Source organism: Nyctereutes procyonoides, unplaced genomic scaffold, assembly GCF_905146905.1.
Source record: "Nyctereutes procyonoides isolate TBG_1078 unplaced genomic scaffold, NYPRO_anot_genome, whole genome shotgun sequence".
Taxonomy (NCBI): Eukaryota; Metazoa; Chordata; class Mammalia; order Carnivora; family Canidae; genus Nyctereutes; species Nyctereutes procyonoides.
The window spans coordinates 3,696,792-3,716,525 of NW_026575040.1; the positions used below are offsets into that span (position 1 = coordinate 3,696,792).

Consider the following 19,734-nt stretch of genomic DNA (forward strand, 5'->3'; position numbering starts at 1 on the left):
AATAAAAAATAAAAAGCTCTGATCACATGAAAAATACTTTATAACTATGTAAGTTTATGGATATTAACTAAATATTGTGGTAATCACTTCATAATATATACATATTTGAAACCATTATGCTATACATCTAAAACTTATACATGCCTAAACATTGACATGTTATGTCAATTACATCTCAATAAAATATTGTGAAAAAGATTATCAACCTGACCTCTATTGTGGTATTTCAACATCAATATGGTAGGACACATGGACATATAGAATTTGCCTATTACAATTTGGCTTTTCAGGAACAGCTTATACATTGGTTAAATCAGAGAGTCTTCTAATATTTTATATGCATGTATTTGGGCAAGACTGTACTATAACACTAATCTAACGTTAAAAAAAAAAGAAAATATATAGCTCAGTTGATTAATCAACAAACTCTGATTTCAGCTCAGGTCATGATCTCATGGTTTGTTGGATAGAGTCCCATACTGGGTTCTGCACTGGACTGGAGCTTGCTTAAGATTCTCTCTCTCTTCTCTGCCCTACCTTCCCCTCTCCCTGTCTAAAAAAATAAAGCAAAAAATAAAGTTAAACAATAAAGTTAAAAGAAATATATGAAAATACCGAGAAGTATTTCAAATGCATTTATTTCTTAAGGTTAAAACAGTGTTACTCTTCAGATGTGACAAATTATGTACTCAATTAAGGAGGTTTTTTTAGACCCCTGCTTTTTTAGACCCCCTCAGAAAGTGTCACCACTCTATATATTGGCCTTAAGGTATTTATGCATTACAAAATATGAAAAATATGCAAGATTGTTAAGTAGGCCATGAGCTGCTTCCCTCTTGGTAACTAAAGTGACTTATAAATTATTTCAACAAACTAGTAGAGCATATATGCTAATGAAAGTGATTCTGCTACATACCCATTACCAAACTACAAAAATTCAGTATTTTGCTAAGTGTTAACAATAATAAACATAATTACAAGAACATAATACCCAGACAAAACACACACACACACACAAACCCACAAGTAGTGATACATACCTATGGCCATATTGTAATTATGCACTAAATAACAGGGTATTTTGATTATTGTTATTATTAGAAAATGCCTTTGAGTTCCAACCAGAGATCCCAGGAATAAGCCTTCATTTTTTAGCCGTCTCCAGATTCAGAAAAGTGTGTGGCAACTTCTAACAATTCTCTAATATCCATTTTCCTTTCCATATGGTGACAGAACTGCTGGGTTTTAGCTGGACACATGATCCTGTGGAATACAGACTACATATGACAGCTGTCCGTGAGTTAGAATGGCCACACCTCTAAGTTCTGGCCACTGTGCTGTAGCAGGTAGCATTAGTAGATAGCTTATGGGAAATCTTCCTTAAGAGACAGCAGGTATATATCTTTTTTTTACTTCTTGATCCCTTTCTTGACCAAGCTGCCTAGATATCAATTCTATCTTGTACTGTTAGACCATGGCCTAAGGTGGCAGAGGAACAAAACAGAAGACTGCTCAGTTCCTGACACTGTGGAATATTATACCAGCCCTGCAGTTTTATGTGGAGAAAAATAAACTTTAACCTTGTTTAATCCACTGTTATATTTTCTGTTACTCAGAGTCAATATCAATCCTAATTAATATAAAATATAACCTGTTAACTCTTCCGAAAAAGCAAGCTATCTGAAAGAATAATAACTCTCAAAGAGAATCCTACGTCTACATAAGAGAAAATGCCATTATAGGAAGTGGTAGTTTACAGCACAATGAGGACTGGCTTGAGGAAGACCTGACTTTAAGAATTAGTTCTATTTCCTATGTAAACCTTTGACAAGCCACTGAACCTAGGCAGGCCTCGGCTTCTTCTATAAAATGGTAGTAAGATAGATCTAAAGACTTATGAGAATTAGAAAAAGTTGACAAAAATACTTTACAAATTGTAAAGAGCTATCTAGTATCAGTATTACTTTGTCAGTTATTCTTTCTTCCTCACCTTTCCTTCAGAATTTAAGTATGAGGATGGACTACAGTACATAAACATAACCTAGAGCGCCAGAGATGCTGATTCATTAGGTCTAAGCACAGGAACCATGAAACAGCATTTTCAATACGCACTACAAGAGACTTTGAAGCAGTCAGCCCATGACACCTTGAGAAACACTGCTCTATCATCAGGCCCTGCCTGTGCTTGTAATCCTGTGCCTGACTGCTCCGATATTTTAAGATCATGATGAAACACAAAGACAGTTCCAATAGCCTCTCCAGTGCCTAACTAAATGCTAAGTAGATAATTTAATAGTATTTTGTTGAACGCATGATGAACTGAAGTGGAAAATGACAATGTGGAACTGAATCAAATGACCCTCTATGGACTTCCATTTCTGACCAACAAAGTATCAGGGACCAAATTTACTCTTCTGCCTAAAACAACTAATAAAAAGGACAAATGAAGGCAGCCAAAGTGGCGCAGCAGTTTAGTGCCGCCTGCAGCCCAGGGTGTGATCCTGGAGACCCGGGATCAAGTCCCACCTCAGGTTCCCTGGGTGGAGCCTGCTTCTCCCTCTGCCTGTGTCTCTGCCTCTCTGTGTCCCTATGAATGAATAAATAAAATCTTTAAAAAAAAAAAAAAGGACAAATGAGAGGAAACAACAGTTTTCAAGACACTGGATATCAGGTAATAAAAAACATGATTCCTGGGGATCCCTGGGTGGCGCAGCGGTTTGGCGCCTGCCTTTGGCACAGGGCGCGATCCTGGAGACCCGGGATCGAATCCCACGTCGGGCTCCCGATGCATGGAGCCTGCTTCTCTCTCTGCCTGTGTCTCTGCCTGTCTCTGTGACTATCATAAATTTTAAAAAAAATGATTCCTGAGAAATAATGGAAAACAAAGGAGGTAAGCCTTACGAATGCCCTAGATTACTTGTTGGAGAAAGTTTCTAGGTCAAAGTACATAGAAGAACTTGGAGAAGCCAAGGTAGAAAAGGGTGAGGTGCCCTGAGTTGAGGGGACAAGCTGAGAGTCCTGGGAGGACAGTGTGGCGACAGTTCACAGGACAGAGTACCAGAGAGAGAACTCCCGATACCTGCAGAGACTCCTTAACTCTTCAGCATATGGCATATATGTGTGTGAGACTGGGCAAAGAAGCACTTGAAAAGATTTAAGGGGACAATCCCGAGACCTCACACAGGGCAGGGAATACAGCCTGTTCTCAGTAGGTGAAAACCCTCATAGTTTACAGGGCTTTAGATAAGAATACCCTGAAGAGTTTTGCCTCAGGAGTGAAAAAAAATTAGCCCCACGTCAAATGTTGCTCTGGTCCCACTTGACAAAGCTTAAAAGCAAGACTTCAAAGGATCAGGGGCACCTGGTGGCTCAGTCAGTTAAGCATCTGCCTTCAGCTGGAGTTGATCCCAAAGTCCTGGGATAGAGCCCACAGCAGGCTCCCTGCTCAGTGGGGAGTCTGCTTCTCCCTCTACTCCCCACCCCTGCTTATGCATGCTTTCTCTCAAGTAAATAAAATCTAAAAAAAAAAAAACACATACACAAAACCAAAAACTTGAAAGGATCAAAATGTTTCCAGATAACTTAGCCCAGAAAACTCAAGAATATTTATAGAAATACAAAAATATCCTGTATCCAACAGAGCAAAATTCACAACATCAGGCATCCAATCAAAAATTACCAGACATGTAAAGAAGAACTACTATTTTACTATTTAAAAATTCATTTTCTTGAAGTTTTACTGAATCTTAAATTTTCCTTTAAAAAAAAACCTACTGTCGGGACACCTGGGTGGCTCAGCAGTTGAGAGTCTGTCTTCGGCTCAGGGCATGATCCAGGGGCACGGGGTCAAGTCCCACATCAGACTCCTTGTGGGGAGTCTGCTTCTCCCTCTGCCTGTGTCTCTGCCTCTCTATCGGTGTGTCTCTCATGAATAAATAAATTAAAAATCTTAAAACAAAAACTACTGTCATTTTTATCATTTTTCACTGTATGTTAATCTCAAAATCCTTCATCTACATCATTGAACTGCTATTCCCTATATGAAACATCAACACTTTGAAGACAAACAGCATAGTGGCAGGAAGCACAACCTTTAGAGGCACGAAAACCAGGCTCTGAACAAATTCTTTATTCTTAACTTATCCCCGCATTCTGGGGCAAGCCACTGAACCTCTCTGAGTTTTAGTTTACCTATCTATAAAACGGTATGATAACATTTGTTACAGAGGACTTCTGTAAGAGATATACCAGAGTAAACACCTAATAAATAGTAGCTATTGTGCTATAATTATCACATTATCATAAGGAAAGTTTAGAAAACTTAGTACACATTCAAACATTCACTGAGTACCTAGCAATCATATGCTAGTTAACATACCTGCACTAGGGATACAATGAAAAAAGGACACTGTTGAGAGGACCGGACGTATATCCAGTATGTTGAATCTGCATTTAGAAGTTCATCTCAAGTACAAACTTCATATTCTATTTCTTAATTTCTAAGTAGGGCAATTATTTTAAGTTCCTCTTATAAAAATTAAATTAAAGGGTTTTTTTCCCCTTTGAATGGAAAAAATAAGAAATTGTCGGGTTCCACCAATTAGGGCATGTCTAAGAAATTCTGGAATCTGAAAAACATGGTAAAACTTTAAAAGCAACCTACAATTAGCATCACCTTTCAAAATTATTCTCAAATTAGTAGGCTAAATTATATTCAGATATAAAATACACAAAATGGACCAATCTGTTATTATGATAATCTTTTCAGAAAGGCTTGGGCTAACAGATGTAAGGAATTAAAACCAAGTTCAAGTTTGTATTTCATTTGTTCATTCCGCTTAAATGACAGATGGCTTAAATATTAACCCTATTAACAAAATATTTGCATATTCATTATGAATCTGATTGACTTACTTCATAACTCCATAGATTCATTTTATTAATTTTACTCTATGGCTCCCCTTTCATGCAAGGTCTTCTAAACCCTTGTCTCTCCAAGTGTAGTCCTAGAACCATCAGCATCATCTGGAAACTTGCTAGAACTACAGAATTTTATTCCGCATACCAGATCTACTGAGTCATAATTTGCATTAAAAAAGAATCTCCGTGTGATTTCTATGCACAAGAAGTCTGAGTAGCAGGGTTCTAAACCACTGATTTTTTTTTCACTTTTTTTTTTACAGTATTACAAAAAGTTTGCTTCCAAATTGTTGCTTATCTCCAGAGAGTTGCTTTTCAGAAAAATAATTCAATTCAAACAAATAAATCAAATCGATACACACATATTAGATGTTCTATGCATAATATTTATGTCTCAAACTTGACCTCCCCTCTCAACCAGGATTTCAAGTCTTAGAAGTATCCATATTTTCTCGAGTCAACATTTTTGTGGTCACTAGCATGTGGCCATTGAGATGAAATCCCTGTAATTAAGTAACTATATAGAACAATACCAGATCAGTTCTTCCTATAATTTCAGAAAAAAGTGAAAAAGCTCAAAGTAGTTTCAACCAAGGTTCAGCCTGAAAGTTCCCTAGGGAAAAACGACCAGAATGACTCTATCCTCCACAATAATATATTTTTATGCTTTACCTAACATACATTTTTTTTTACTGCAGGTACCACACATTTTTAAAATAAGAAATTCACATGGGACTTAGTACAGTTCTTTAGATGGCTCATCTTTTATTATTACTATTGCACAATAGTCACAGTGCACATAAAATAGAACAAATCTTGTTTTCTCTTTCGTTTTTCCAAAAAGAAAAATGAGAGACCTAGGCTGAAACTGATCACAGCAGGTAGGATGCTTCAGCACAGATTCAAAGGAAGGTACAAATGTTCAGTTTTCAAAAGCACTGCAAAAACCAACTTCATCTCTTGTCACTATAGCTGTGGCTTTATGCCAAACATTTGAAAACTGTTGAAAAGTGCCATTCCTCATAAGCAATTATGAAGAGCTTTGCAAAAAGGAGGAGGAAAATAACTGTAATAACAATGAACTCCTTACAATAGCCAAATGTCCATGGCCTCTGGGTTGCAGGATAAGAATCTGAGAGTTACCCATATGCATCTGAGCCAATGCACCCAAGGCAGATGCCTTAGGAGATGGGGTTTGCAGGGGCGTTAAGAGAATATGAAGGAACCTGTTGGACAGTCTCAGAAACTGAATATTCCTTAAATATCCCTAGTTTTTTATAACACAATTATAGATCAGTCATCTTTCAATTCTTTCTTCTATACCAGTATCTTTCTTCTACATCTTTCTTCTATACCAGTATACCCAACTTACCTATTCAACATTTCCACTTGAATGCTTCACAAACACATTTAAACTCAATATATCCAAAACTGAAGCCTTGGATCTTTCTCTCACTGTTCGTCCTCCAATGTTTTCCATTCCCCAACCATCTACCAGTTGCTCCAGCAAGAAACCCAGAAGTCCTTTACTGTCACCATCCATATCCAATCAACCTCCAAGTCCTACCATGTTGGCCTCCAAAATACACTTTTAATATGCCCAACTTCCCTATCCCTACTGCCGTCCTCCCCAACCACCGTCATCCTAGTCTAAGTCATTATCATTGTTTGCCTGCTACAACAGCATTCCAAGTGGTCTTCCTTAATCTACTCATATTCCCTTTCAACTTCTTCAGACTTCAGCTAGAGTGATTTTTCAAATATGAAAATTGTCCTGCTTAAAAAACCCTTTAGTAGCTTCCAAGTGGTTTTAGGCCAATGTTCACCAGGCCTCTCCAGATAATCCTATCTTGTGCTATCACTCCCCCTTTGTTTTCTAAAGTACCAGCCTTATTCTTTTTCTGTGTACATCATCTGTGCTGAGGTTTTCCAGGTGTAGGGCCTTTGCACATGCTGCAAACTCTACCTGAAATATTTGTTCTTTTACTCTTCTACCCACTGTGGCCTAAACTGTACTAACATACACATGCACAGGCATAATGTAAAACTCAGGACCCACATCACATAGTCAAACCAGACCAAAAGGAACTGAATGACTCGCAATTCTTAGCATTGAAATATACCACCACAGGCAGCCCGGCTGAGTGGTTTAGCACTTCGGTCCAGGGCGTGATCCTGAAATCCCGGTATTGAGTCCCATGTCGGGCTCCATGCATGGAGCCTGCTTCTCCCTCTGCCTGTGTCTCTGCCTCTCCCTCTCTCTGTGTCTCTCATGAATAAATAAATAAAATCTTAAAAAAAAAAAAAAAAAATATATATATATATATATATATATATATATATATATATACCACCACCACAACAAATAACAGCAAACACTTACATAATTTTACCAGGACTGAAATAAGTCAATCGGAAAAGCATTATATGGTCTCATTCATTTGGGGAATATAAAAATTAGTGAAAGGGAATAAAGGGAAAGGAGAGAAAAAGAGTGAAAATATCAGTGAGGGTGACAAAACATGAGAGACTCCTAATTCTGGGAAATGAACAAGGAGTAGTGGGAAGGGAGGTGGGCAGGGGGTTGGGGTGACTAGGTGATGGGCCCTGAGGGGGGCACTTGGCGGAATGAGCACTGGGTGTTATACTATATGTTGGCAAACTGAATTCCAATAAAAAAATTAAAATAAAATAAAATAAAAATAAAAAAATAATAATTTTACCAGGACTATTTTAAGTTATATATAACTTAAATAATATAACATATAATAATATAATATATATTTACTTATTCATTGCTCACAATTCTATAAAGAATTCTATTATATAAATTATAATAATAATTTTACCGGACTGTTTTAAGTTACATATATATATGTAACTTATATATATATATATATATATATATATATATTTACTTATTCATTCTCACAATTCTATAAAGAATTCTATTATATAAATTATACCAGTTATATATATATATATTTACTTAGTCATTGCTCACAACAATTCTATATAGAATTCTATTATATAAATTATAATAATAATTTTTCCAGGACTGTTTTAAGTTACATATATATGTAACATATACATATATATATATATATATACACACACATATATATATTCACTTATTCATTGCTCACAATTCTATAAAGTGGATACTATTAATATCTCCATTTTAAGGTAAGTTAAATAAGGTACAGAGAAGATCAATAACTTAACCAAGGTCACAGAGATTCAAAGTGGCAAAGTAAGAATTCAAACGTAGTCCACCTTCTGTGTGAGTGCTAGACTGCTGGTGGCATGACCACTTGCTCATGGACCATTCAATCCTCTTTCCCACATAAGGGATGTGGAACTGGTTTAAATAATCATCAAGTTGGGACGCTTTATGCGCCCGGGTGGTTCAGCGGTCGAGCGCCTGCCTTTGACCCAGGGCATGACCCCGGGGTCCCGGGATCGAGTCCGCCGTCGGGCTCCCTGCATGGAGCCTGCTTCTCCCTCTGCCTGTGTCTTTGCCTCTCTCTGTGTGTCTCATGAATGAATAAATAAAATCTTAAAAAAAAAAAAGACGATAAAGTTATTTGGATAAATACCACGTCCTCCACTGGACTAGGAACCTCAACGAGGGCAGGGCCCCCTACCCCCTTGCTCACCCTGCGAAGAGCCTCACACCCGACTGACGACGGCCTCGTGCAACGGGAGGAGGAAGTGGGCCGGGTTAGGAGATTCTACGTGTACTTCCCGTTAGCCGTGGGCTGGCCGGGCCCGCGGGCCCGCAGTGTCCGCTCCTTCCGCAGGGTGGCGTTCGGGGATGCGGTCCTCCGTCTCTGCCTCCCGGGGTGGGGGTGGGGTGAGCGCCTCACGGCCTTTCCCGCCCTCAGGCCTCACCTTCCATGCGGGGGCAGAGGCTGTCCCAGCGTCCTGACCAGTCGCGGCGGGCTCTCCAGTGCCCAATGGCATGAAACGGCCATACCGCTGCAGCGGCCACTGAGCGGTGCCTCCCCCGGGGAGCGCCACGCCTGCCGACTCTTTTCCCGCCTCCGCCATATCTGGCCTCCGGATGTGCCCGCCAATCTGCACAGCCAACCAATCAGGGAGTGAGCTAGTTCCAAGGCCCACCTTCGCTGTACGTGGCAGCCAATGGGCGGACCCGAGGGCTCCTGCAGGGGCTCTTGGGATTGTGGGCGTCGCTCTGGGCCACGTGCACGTGCGGCTGCTGGAGGGCAGAGCGGAAGTAGCAGCTCCTCCCGGAAGTGGGCCCGTGACCCCTGTGGATGGTGGGTGGTGGCTGGCGTCGCATCTGCGGCGTTTGGGCCCGAGCCACGGTCCAGCTGCTCGAACCGGGAACGTTTCGGAAAACTTGGCTGCCTGGAACTTCCCAGCGCCGGGACTAGGCCGGCTCTCTGAGGCTGCGTGGACCGCTGGGTCTCCCTTCCTAACAGGGAGGACAACATCCCTGCCCACCCCAAACCCATCACGACGCAGCATCAGCTCCGCTCGCCATTCGGGAAGTAAGACGGTTTGCTCCTCGTTCTGTGGCCCCCTGGACGTGCTCCAGACTGTCAAGTTCTTGCCAGAAGAGAGGAGCACTGGGGCGGGATGCTGCCCACCAGAAAAGGTGTGTGTCAGTCAAACAGCAGGTGCGACCAAGTGACAGGTCTGGGTGATTGATGGTCGACGAGCGCTTGTACGTCTGTTCTTCCATTTGTCCTCCCGACAACCTTGTGAATTAAAGAAGCAAAGCAGGGATCCCGGGGTGGCTCAGTGGTTGAGCGCCTGCCCTTGACCCAGGGCGTGACTCCAGAGACCCAGGATGGGGTCCCACGTCGGGCTCCCTGTGTGGAGCCTGCTTCTCCCTCTGCCTGTGTCTCTGCCTCTCTCTCTGTGTCTCTCAAGAATAAATAAATGAAATCTTTTTTAAAAATAGAGTTATAATGCAAATAGTTTCTAAAATTGCATGTCAAAGGGTGGTAAATGCATAGACAATGGTTAGAGAAGTGGCAGTTTATTCATTCCGTGAAGCAGCACATAACTATACCAAGTCAGCAGAGGGGTTACAGAAAATGGAAAAGCCATGCATCTAGCCTCCTGGGACCTCAGGATCTTATAAGGAAGACGACGAGAGAGACCCACGATACCTGATAGCTACTGCCACATAAGAAGTGCAGACCATGTGCTCCAAGGATTCAGATGAAGAGTGGCAGAGGCAATTCAGTGTGAACTGGAAGGGTGAGAAGAAGTCCCCACACACACACCCAAGGGGAATATAGAAGAAAACTGGTATTCCATACGGAGGGCAAGTTGAGAAGCCAAGTTTCAGAGACAAAGATGGTGACATGACCAGCCAGAGTGCAAGGTGTTTCAAGGAAGATGAGGTCACAAAGTTGAATTGGGCAAAAGAGCACCGAACAAGCAGCTCAGGAGAGTTAAGTTTACTTGGTAGGTGATAAGGAGCATGGAAAATGTGTGTAGGGGAGTGACACTGTGAAAATGGTGGCCTAGGCAGGCTAATCTTTCAGGGGCATTTAGAATAAATTGCATTCAAAGCAATTTTTTAAAAAAGATTTTCTATTTATTCATGAGAGACACAGAGGAAGAGAGAGACAGAGACAGGGACAGGCAGAAGCAGGCTCCATGCAGGGAGCCGGATGTGGGACTCAATCCTGAGACTCCAGGATCATGCCCTGAGCCAAAGGCAGACACTCAACCGCTGAGCTACCCAGGCGTCCCTTCAAAGCAATTTATATGGAGGATATATGTTACTTATCTTTCCATTTCAGATTTCAGAAACTGCTTCCGAAGGTCCTTAAATGACACAGCACTACTGCATTTAATATAGTAGTAAATAGTTCGAAACTTGGTGTGAGTCCCAGTTCTGCCACTTGCCAGCTGTGTGACCTTGGAGAAGTCATTTAACTTCTCTGTAAAATAGGGATAGCAAATACCTATCTTACAGGGCCATAGGAAGGATAAAATAAGATCATATGAGGGAAAACACATGGTAAATTACAAAGCAGTACACATGTTGGTCCTTTCTGTTTGCAGAGTTAAAGTGACTTTCTGTGGGCTCCCTATAGGCAGGAGTGTGGGAATGGGAGCCTGACATTCAGTCTCAGAGGCACTCACCTTCCAGGTCCAGGGCTGTGGATGCTGTCAGACACCCTTCACGGGAGCAGATGGTGCTCACAGTTGGGACCCTGTCAGTGCCCAAGGACACCCAGGGCCCTGCTGGGTTCCCACCTGCAAGCTCCCTTCCTAGACAATGCACCTGTGCTTGAGCTTCTGGGGCAACCAATGTCTGCCAAGAACAGATCATGTCTGCAAAGGGAGATATGAGAAAGCCAGAGCACAATGCACAGAGGCTCTTAAAAACTTAGGATATTAACAAATGTGACTTGAGCATTCAAAAGGTCCCAGATGCTCTACTCGGTGCTGGAGATATAGTAGAGAACAAACAAGGTACAGCTTCTACCCTCCTGAAGCTTAACAGTCTAGCAGGAGGGTGGAGTGAGTAAGGGAGAGCATGCAGAGCACTGAGCAAATTACTCCACATTTTGAATGGTCGTTGTATTTTCTTTTTAAAAGATAAACCTATAATGTTTTCCAAGGTACAATTTTATGCAATAAAAGCACAGACAATACATGTTCAATTAGGCAAGTTTTGACACCTGTATACACTCATATAATCACCATCCAAAACAAGATATAAAACATTTCCAGGGCAGCCCAGGTGGCTCAACAGTTTAGCGCCGCCTTCAGCCTAGGGCGTGATCCTGGAGTCCCAGGATCGAGTCTCATGTCAGGTTCCCTGTATGGAGCCTATTTCTCCCTCTGCCTGTGTCTCTGCCTTTCTCTCTCTCTGTGTGTGTCTCTCATGAATAAATAAATAAAATATTTTTTTAAAAAATTTCCAAAAGCCCCAAGTCCCCTTAAAAGTGTCTTGTTCCTGTCAATCTCCAACTATCAAGGACAAATGTTGGTCTGATTTTTATCATTATAGCTTGGCTTTCCTGTTCTTGGACTTAATATGCACGAAACCATACAGAATGTACCCTTTAATATGTGCTTCCTTTGGTTGGTATAATTTTGTTTTTTATCTCGATCCCATGTTGTTATGTGTAGCAGTAGTCCATCCCTTTTCAGTGCTGAATAGCATTCTGTTGCATGATTTATCATAATTTGTTCTTCACCTGTCGATGGTCATTTGGGTTGTTTACTGTGTTTTTTTAAAAAGCTGTTATGAACATTTTTGTACCCGTCTTTTTTGTTGATATGTGCTGTCAGTTATTTTCAATCTATACCAGAAGTATGAATTGCAGTATTAGGATATGTCTAATATCTCTAATATGTCTCTAGAGAGAGACATGTGTTTTATGCTATATAAAAAGCTGCAAACAAGTTTGTGGCAAGACTGCTCGTACCATTTTGCACTCCTACCAACAAAATACGGGAGGTCGTTGCCTTGCTGACATTTGCTTTGTCAAGTCCTTTTAGTTTAGCAACTGTAGTAGATTTATAGTGATGTCTCATTGTGGTTTTAATTTGCATTTCTCTGATGATGAATAATATTGAGCCCCATTTCCAATGGCTTACTGGCCATTTTTATATCTTATTTTGTGAAGTGTCTGTTCAAATCTTTTGCCATTATTCATTTTTAAAAGTTCCTTACATATTCTGGATATAAGTCTTTTGTCAGATATATGCGTTAAAAACATTCTGTGACTTGCCTTTTCATTTTCTTAATAATGTTTTGCAAGAGCAGAATTATTTAATTCTGAATGGAGTCCAATATATTAATCTTTCAGATGCTTTAAGTTTTTTGTGTGTCCTAAGAAATTTTGCCTACCCTAAGGTTGTACGTATATTTTCCTATGTTTTCTTCTAGAAATTTTATGGTTCCAGTTTTTATATCTAGACACCTGATCCTTCTTTCATTAAATTGTTCACAGGAAATGAAGTAGGACTTAAGGTTCATCTTTTCCCCATACAATTAATGTTACATCGGAACGGCCTTCTACCAATGACTGCTGGAAATTGGCATATAAATACCCCAATTTCTTCACTCCTCACGTGGGATAACTCTTGAGATTTGTGAAATACCCTATTTCCTAGAGTTCACCCATGGGATTAGGCTCCTGTTACCCATGGCATAACTTGCTTTGTAAAGCTTTGGTTTTTGGCTTTCCTGTCTCCCTCCCCAACCACTGTTTCCTGGAATCACCTCTCAGATAAATTATTTGCATAAATCTTTGTCTCAGGGTCTGCTTCGGAGGGAACCCAAACTAAGACAGTGACAAACAAGGCACAGTTGCCCTGCCTTCCTATATTTGGCTACAATATTTGCATACAAAAAGATAGTACAAAAGGCGGTAAGAGGAGGGAGAAGTCACTCACACTCACATCCAAAGCAGATGTTCCAAAGTCATGTTGACCAGCAGGAGCAGAACAGCAACATCTATGATCAGGATTAATGAATGAGGGATCCCTGGCTGGCGCAGCGGTTTGGCGCCTGCCTTCACCCCAGGGTGCGATCCTGGAGACCCGGGATCGAATCCCACATCGGGCTCCCGGTGCATGGAGCCTGCTTCTCCCTCTGCCTGTGTCTCTGCCTCTCTCTCTCTCTCTCTCTCTGACTATCATAAATAAATAAAAATTTTAAAAAAATTTAAAAAAAGGATTAATGAATGATGGGTGACCCTGAGTGAGCACATCTCCTTCCTTTGGAGGCTATTACCTGTTTTTAAAAAATACAGACAAAACCAAAACAGACAAAAAATCCCCAAAATGACAACAACAAAAACCTAGCCCCTAAAGTGAAAAAAGCTTCTTTATTTCACTGGACATTTTCAATCCCAAATTCTTTTACTGTGCAACTCTATTTTGCAGGTGGCATGAATGACAGATATTGGCTACATGAGTAGTCAGCATCGTTGTTGGATACAGGCCACAGGACTGGCTTTGAAATCCTAGCTCCTCCCTTTCAAAGCAGACCGGGGACCCCATACTTTCAGTCAGTAGAGGAAATGATGGCTTCAGTCCTGTTGGGTCTGTCTCCTAGATGACAGAGAAATACGGACCTTGACTCTGCCTGCCGTGTCCCTCAGCAACAGCTCTGAGATCTACACAGAGTGACTGGGAACTGCAGGGCACTGTTGACGGCTGAGGGGTTTCCCAGAAAAGCCATTCCCTTCCATCAGGCCAGATCAGTCCTCATGATGTCAGACCTGGGCATGCTGTGTAAGACAGACATGTTTCCATGGAACTCTACACCCCCTGCTAGAAAGCAACTACTGTCAAGTGTCTACTCTGTACCTTTCACATGCAAAAACTAACTGCTCCATTTCAGATAATCCAAGGGATTTCGAAGTAAATGGGCACTGACAATCCCAACCTGTCCACAGGCTGCTGATCATTAGCACAGCATGAGGAGAGATTAACAGTTCATTGTTCCAGTTATTAAAAGCACAGAGAATAATAAGGTAGTGGAAAATGTTTACCAGCTGGCAAATTTGGGGGCACATTTTACAAAACTGGATTAGAGTCAGAAATGGGAAAGAGGATCAAATCCTAAAGAAAGATTATGAACTCATACCCGGAAGGGAGGGATTATATTTTATTTATGTTGGAATCCAGAGTTCCTGGCACCTGGTAGGTTCTCGATATTTGTTAACAAAAGGATTGCAAATTTCATCCGAGAGAGTGAAAGTGATCATTTAAAAGTCATTATGAGGACATAAAGGGCTGACATGAGGGAAATGGTTAATGACTCCTTCCCCACCTTTATCTCCACAGGAGTTGCAACGAGAAGAAACATCTTCAGCCCTGTCCTAAAGGATTGTAGCTAAAGCCAAGGAAGACATTTTTACATCTCAAAATCTTAATCTGATAGCTGGTATATTCAGAAAAGGTATAAACCTAAAGCCTACAGAGAGGGAGTCTATAGGAGCTTAGACAGGAAGAGCCCTTTAAAGTCTCTCTCAGTTTGATGCGTTGTTTATTTCATTGTTCGTTGCCTAAGGGGTAGGGGGAGTCATTTAAACCCACTCTTGCAGAGTGAGGCTGCCTATATTTGCAATTTATGCCCTAGAGGACAGATGGGAGCATCGTAAAAATGCTTTGTGCTGGAGGGTGACTCAGCAGAAGCCTCTCTGAGCTTAGTTATTGGGAATATTTTGAACAATGGAGCCTGTAGCCATTGTGACTGCTCCCCAGCAGATGCTAGGTGAGATCTGGTGGAGGCTAGGAGGTCAAAGTTGTAGGGGGCCCCAGGGACCAGTTAGGGCTGCTTGCCCTGTGTCCTTATACAAAAGGTTTCAGTTCTGAGTGTGCCACAATATGTTCCTGAATGAAAATCCTTTCCCCAGGGGATAACTCTAACAATAAATTGTGAGACCTAGAGGAAGAGTGATTTTTTTTTCTGAGTAGTCTCGTGAGTTTAACTAATTTGTTCATTCATTTATTCAGCAAGAATTTGTTGGGCTTACTTTGTTCTGGACACTAAACCAGGTAACAGAGAAACAAATGTGAATAGGATACACTCCCCTCTTCAAACTGCTTTATGAGGGATCCCTGGGTGGCGCAGCGGTTTGGCGCCTGCCTTTGGCCCAGGGCGCGATCCTGGAGACCCGGGATTGAATCCCACATCAGGCTCCCGGTGCATGGAGCCTGCTTCTCCCTCTGCCTGTGTCTCTGCCTCTCTCTCCCTGTGTGTGACTATCATAAATAAATAAAAATTTAAAAAAATTAAAAAATAAAAGTTAAAAAAAAGTGCTTTATGATCTGGTAGTGGGACAGGCACAAGGACAAATAGCTTGCAATATAATGTGAAAGATGCTCACCAAATGTATTGACCTGGTATCATGTTGGTGCAAAGAAAGAAAGATACGTTCAAACAGCACCAGTTAGGAAGGTTTGCGGTAAGGTGTCTTGTGGTACAATTCATATAACATAAAATTCGCAATTGTAAGCATTTTAAGGTACACAATTCAGTGGCATTTAGTACATTTACACTGTTATGCAACTATCATCATGAAGATGGTTCTAGCTCTGAACCATCTTCATTACCCCAAAGGGAAATCCCATACCCATTGGTAGTCACTCCCCATTTCCCCCCTCCCCCAGCTCCTAGAAACCATCAATCAGCTGTTTCAATGCATTTGCCTATCGTGAATATTTCATATAAATGGAATATTACAATGCATGGTCTCTCTTGTTTGGCTCATTCTCTTAGCGTAACGTTTTCAAAGTTCATCCATGTAATAGCATATAAAGGTACTTCGTTCTTTTTAATGGTTGGTTAATATTACATTGTATAAATCTACCACATTGTGTTTACCATTCATCGGTTGATGGACATTTGGTTGTTTCCACCTGGATGGGGACTCTTGAACAGTGCTTTATTTATTTCCAAATAGAAATGCTGCTAAAACAAAGCAATACAGACTTCCAGATAGCATAGTAAAGTTCAGCCCTCAATTTCTCCCATCTCCAGACACAGCAATGACAGGTCAAATATAAGAAGAGATAACCAGAAATAGAGAGGTAGGATGAAGGAAAAGGCAAACATCTCTGGGACCAGAAATCCACAAAGGTGAGCAAGGAGGAGGACGGGGCATGCCAAGCTCCAGGTCTGGACCCAGACAGTGATGGTAGGAGACAGAGTCCAGCAGAGAAGCAGGGACAAAACAGCTCCACACAAGGCACAGAATAGAGTCAGGCTCCCTGCATGCAGCCAGCAGCTAGAGTGGGGTGTCCTTTCTTTGAAAGGGATCCCGAAAGCTGCCACTCTGCTGCTTGGTGTAAGGATTTCCAGGAAAATCAGGACCTACAGAGGCAGACAGACACAGCCTCACAAGCAGGACCTGAGCCAAGTCCCCCTGCAGGCTCTGAGACTGGAGATCCCCAACGTTGCTGCAGAGGAGGTATGCTGAAGCACCCCCTATACAGCTGGCCTGGCAGCTGCAGAGGTTAGGAGAAAGCAACAGTACACCCCCTACAACACTAGAAAGTAAGAGAAAGATGAAGCAGAACGCTTCCTACCTGAAATGAACTTAAAAATCGAAAATCCAAAATTAATGAGGAAATATAATTCTAGGAAAGCCGAAGAAAGCAACAACAAGCAAACAAATTCACTTTTAACAAAATTAATTCAGAATGGACCGATAAAAATGCTTTAAGGGGCACCTGGATGGCTCAGTCGGATAGATGTCTGCCTTCAGCTCAGGTTCTTATCTCAGGGTCCTGGGATTGAGCCCCATGTCGGGCTTCCTGCTCATTAGAGGTGTCTGCTTCTCCCTCTCCCTCTCCCTCTATCTCTCCCCCTGCTTGTGCACATACGCGCTCACACTTAAATAAAAATAAAATCTTTAAAAAAATGCTTTAAAATGAGCAATGCTATTACAACCTGCAACAATATGGATAAATAATATAATATTGAACCAAAAAAAAGCAAGAACAAGAGTACAAAACACATGCTTACATTGATATGAAAATAGGTAAACTAATCTATGATGTTATAAGTCAAGATAGTAGTTCTTCTTGGAAGAGAGCCCAAGGCAGATGCTGGAGACGATGTTTCTTGACTTGTGTACTTGATACATGAATGCTTTCACCTTGTGAAAAGTGTTATGTTATACATACACTCAATCTTCATTATTTGCAGATTTTGTATTTGCATATTTGCCTACTCACAAAAATTTCTTCGTAACCCCTAAAACAATACATGTGCCTCTTGTGGTCATTTGCAGACATAGACCTTAAAGGGGGAAATTTTGAATCATCAGGTATTTATGGTCCTATTAGAGGTCAAACAAGGCAACACTCCACCTTCTTGTTTCTGTTCTATTTTGTAAACAAATATCCTTTTTGTAATGTACCTAGGTGCCACGTTTTTTGCATCTTTTGTGCTTTTTGTTAGTGATTTAGTAAGCATAATGCTGAAGTGCTGGCTAGCCTTCCTAAGCTCAGGAAGCTGTGCCTTGAGAAAATACATGTGTTAGATAAGCTTCCTTTAAGACACTAGTTATACTGCTGTTGGCCATGAATTTTGTGCTAATGAATCAACAACACGTATTAAGATATCATTAAACAGGGATCCCTGGGTGGCGCAGCGGTTTGGCGCCTGCCTTTGGCCCAGGGTGCGATCCTGGAGACCCAGGATCGAATCCCACATCGGGCTCCCGGTGCATGGAGCCTGCTTCTCCCTCTGCCTATGTCTCTGCCTCTCTCTCTCTCTCTCTCTCTCTGTGTGTGTGTGTGTGTGTGTGTGTAACTATCATAAATAAATTTAAAAAAAATTAAAAAAAGATATCATTAAACAGAAATATACACTAAACAAAGTTATATGTTGATTGGTTTATGAAATGTCTCCAAAGACTCTCAGGAGTCTAGCCCTATATTTTCCCTAGGAGCAATAGTTTGGTATTCGCTAATTTTATATTCCATTTAAGCAACAAATGCATTTTTAATGTAATAACAGCTAAGAGAATTTATACTTCCAGACACTCACTAAAATAATTATTAGAAGGTGCACTGAATGCTAGCGCAGAAACTTGTTTAAAATGTAGAGAAATTTAGGTATTAACTGTAAAAAAAAATACCTTTTGTGTAAAAATGTAAAATGGAAATTCTAAAGAAGTATAATAAAATGAAGGATGAGAGACATTCAAAGAGTAGTTAAATCATGACAATGTCCAAAGGTAGGATTGAAATATTTAGTAATACTACTTTTGCTAGAAAAGTGAAAAATTGTGTATATATTCAAAAAATTAGAGAAACTACTAAAAAATGGAAGTATAGTCTGTAGCTTTCAAAGGAGTAGACTAAAACATGAGACTAGGGATACAGAAAAATCTATCAACAGAAAGAAAGAATAAAGAAAAAATAGAAAACAGCAATCCTCATAAGCTGGTACTGAAAATTCAGATCTGCTCATATTCAAGAAAATGTAAATAGATCATACATACATATTAAAAACATGTATTGTCAGATTGGATTTTTTAAAAAAATCTAGCTATATGCTAGAATTAATTATATAAAGTTGGAGTTATAAAATTATCAATTAGAAGAACAGTAGACTGTAAAACATTCAAATTATCAGATGAAAACCCTGCACATGCAGGTATATACACATATCCCAGGAAAGTAACCTCAGATTATAAAGTGAAACATCAGCATAGTAAAATAACAAAAAAGGTAAAAAACAAAAGAATAGGGACTCCTGGGTGGCTCAGCGTTTAGAGCCTGCCTTCAGCCCAGGGTGTGATCCTGGAATCCTGGGATCAAGTCCCACGTCAGGCTCCCTGCATGGAGCCTGCTTCTCCCTCTGCCTGTGTCTCTGCCTCTCTCTCTCTCTCTCTCTCTCTGGGTGTGTGTGTCTCATGAATAAATAAATATTTAAAAATCTTTTAAAAAAATCTTAAAAAAAGAATAACTTAAAGACCAAATGTATTGCCATAGCAAAAAATGTAGATTATCAACTCACCTGGAAAAAAAGATTATGATCTCAAAGCAAAATGGAAGAGAGATTTCTACAAGTTTCTGAAGAGAGAAAATTACATAAAGAAGGGTAATAGATAGAGTAGGACAAGGGAATTTTCAGCCTGGAGCATACCAGGAGGACAATATAGCCTAGAAGAAAGCCAACATACCCACAGAGATAGCACGTATCCCCAGAGGGCAGGAGTAAAATGTAGGGTCGACAATAAATGGATTAATTGAACATCTATGAATGCAATACCTTCTCACAACACATTTTTGGATTGGTTTTTACTCCTTTCCTCTCGCACTCTTCCCCATCTCCCCCTCTCT

General features: G+C 40.7%; 1 protein-coding gene across 1 annotated transcript in view; it reads right to left on the bottom strand.

Annotated features, from left to right (window-relative positions):
- The window catches only part of REC114 (REC114 meiotic recombination protein), a 107,242-nt gene extending 98,269 nt beyond the window's left edge, over positions 1-8,973 (bottom strand). Inside the window, exon 1 of the mRNA XM_055319617.1 lies at positions 8,815-8,973. Coding sequence (XP_055175592.1) covers positions 8,815-8,973 — 159 coding nt within the window. The remainder of the gene's footprint in view (positions 1-8,814) is intronic.
- Positions 8,974-19,734: the final 10,761 nt, after the last annotated feature.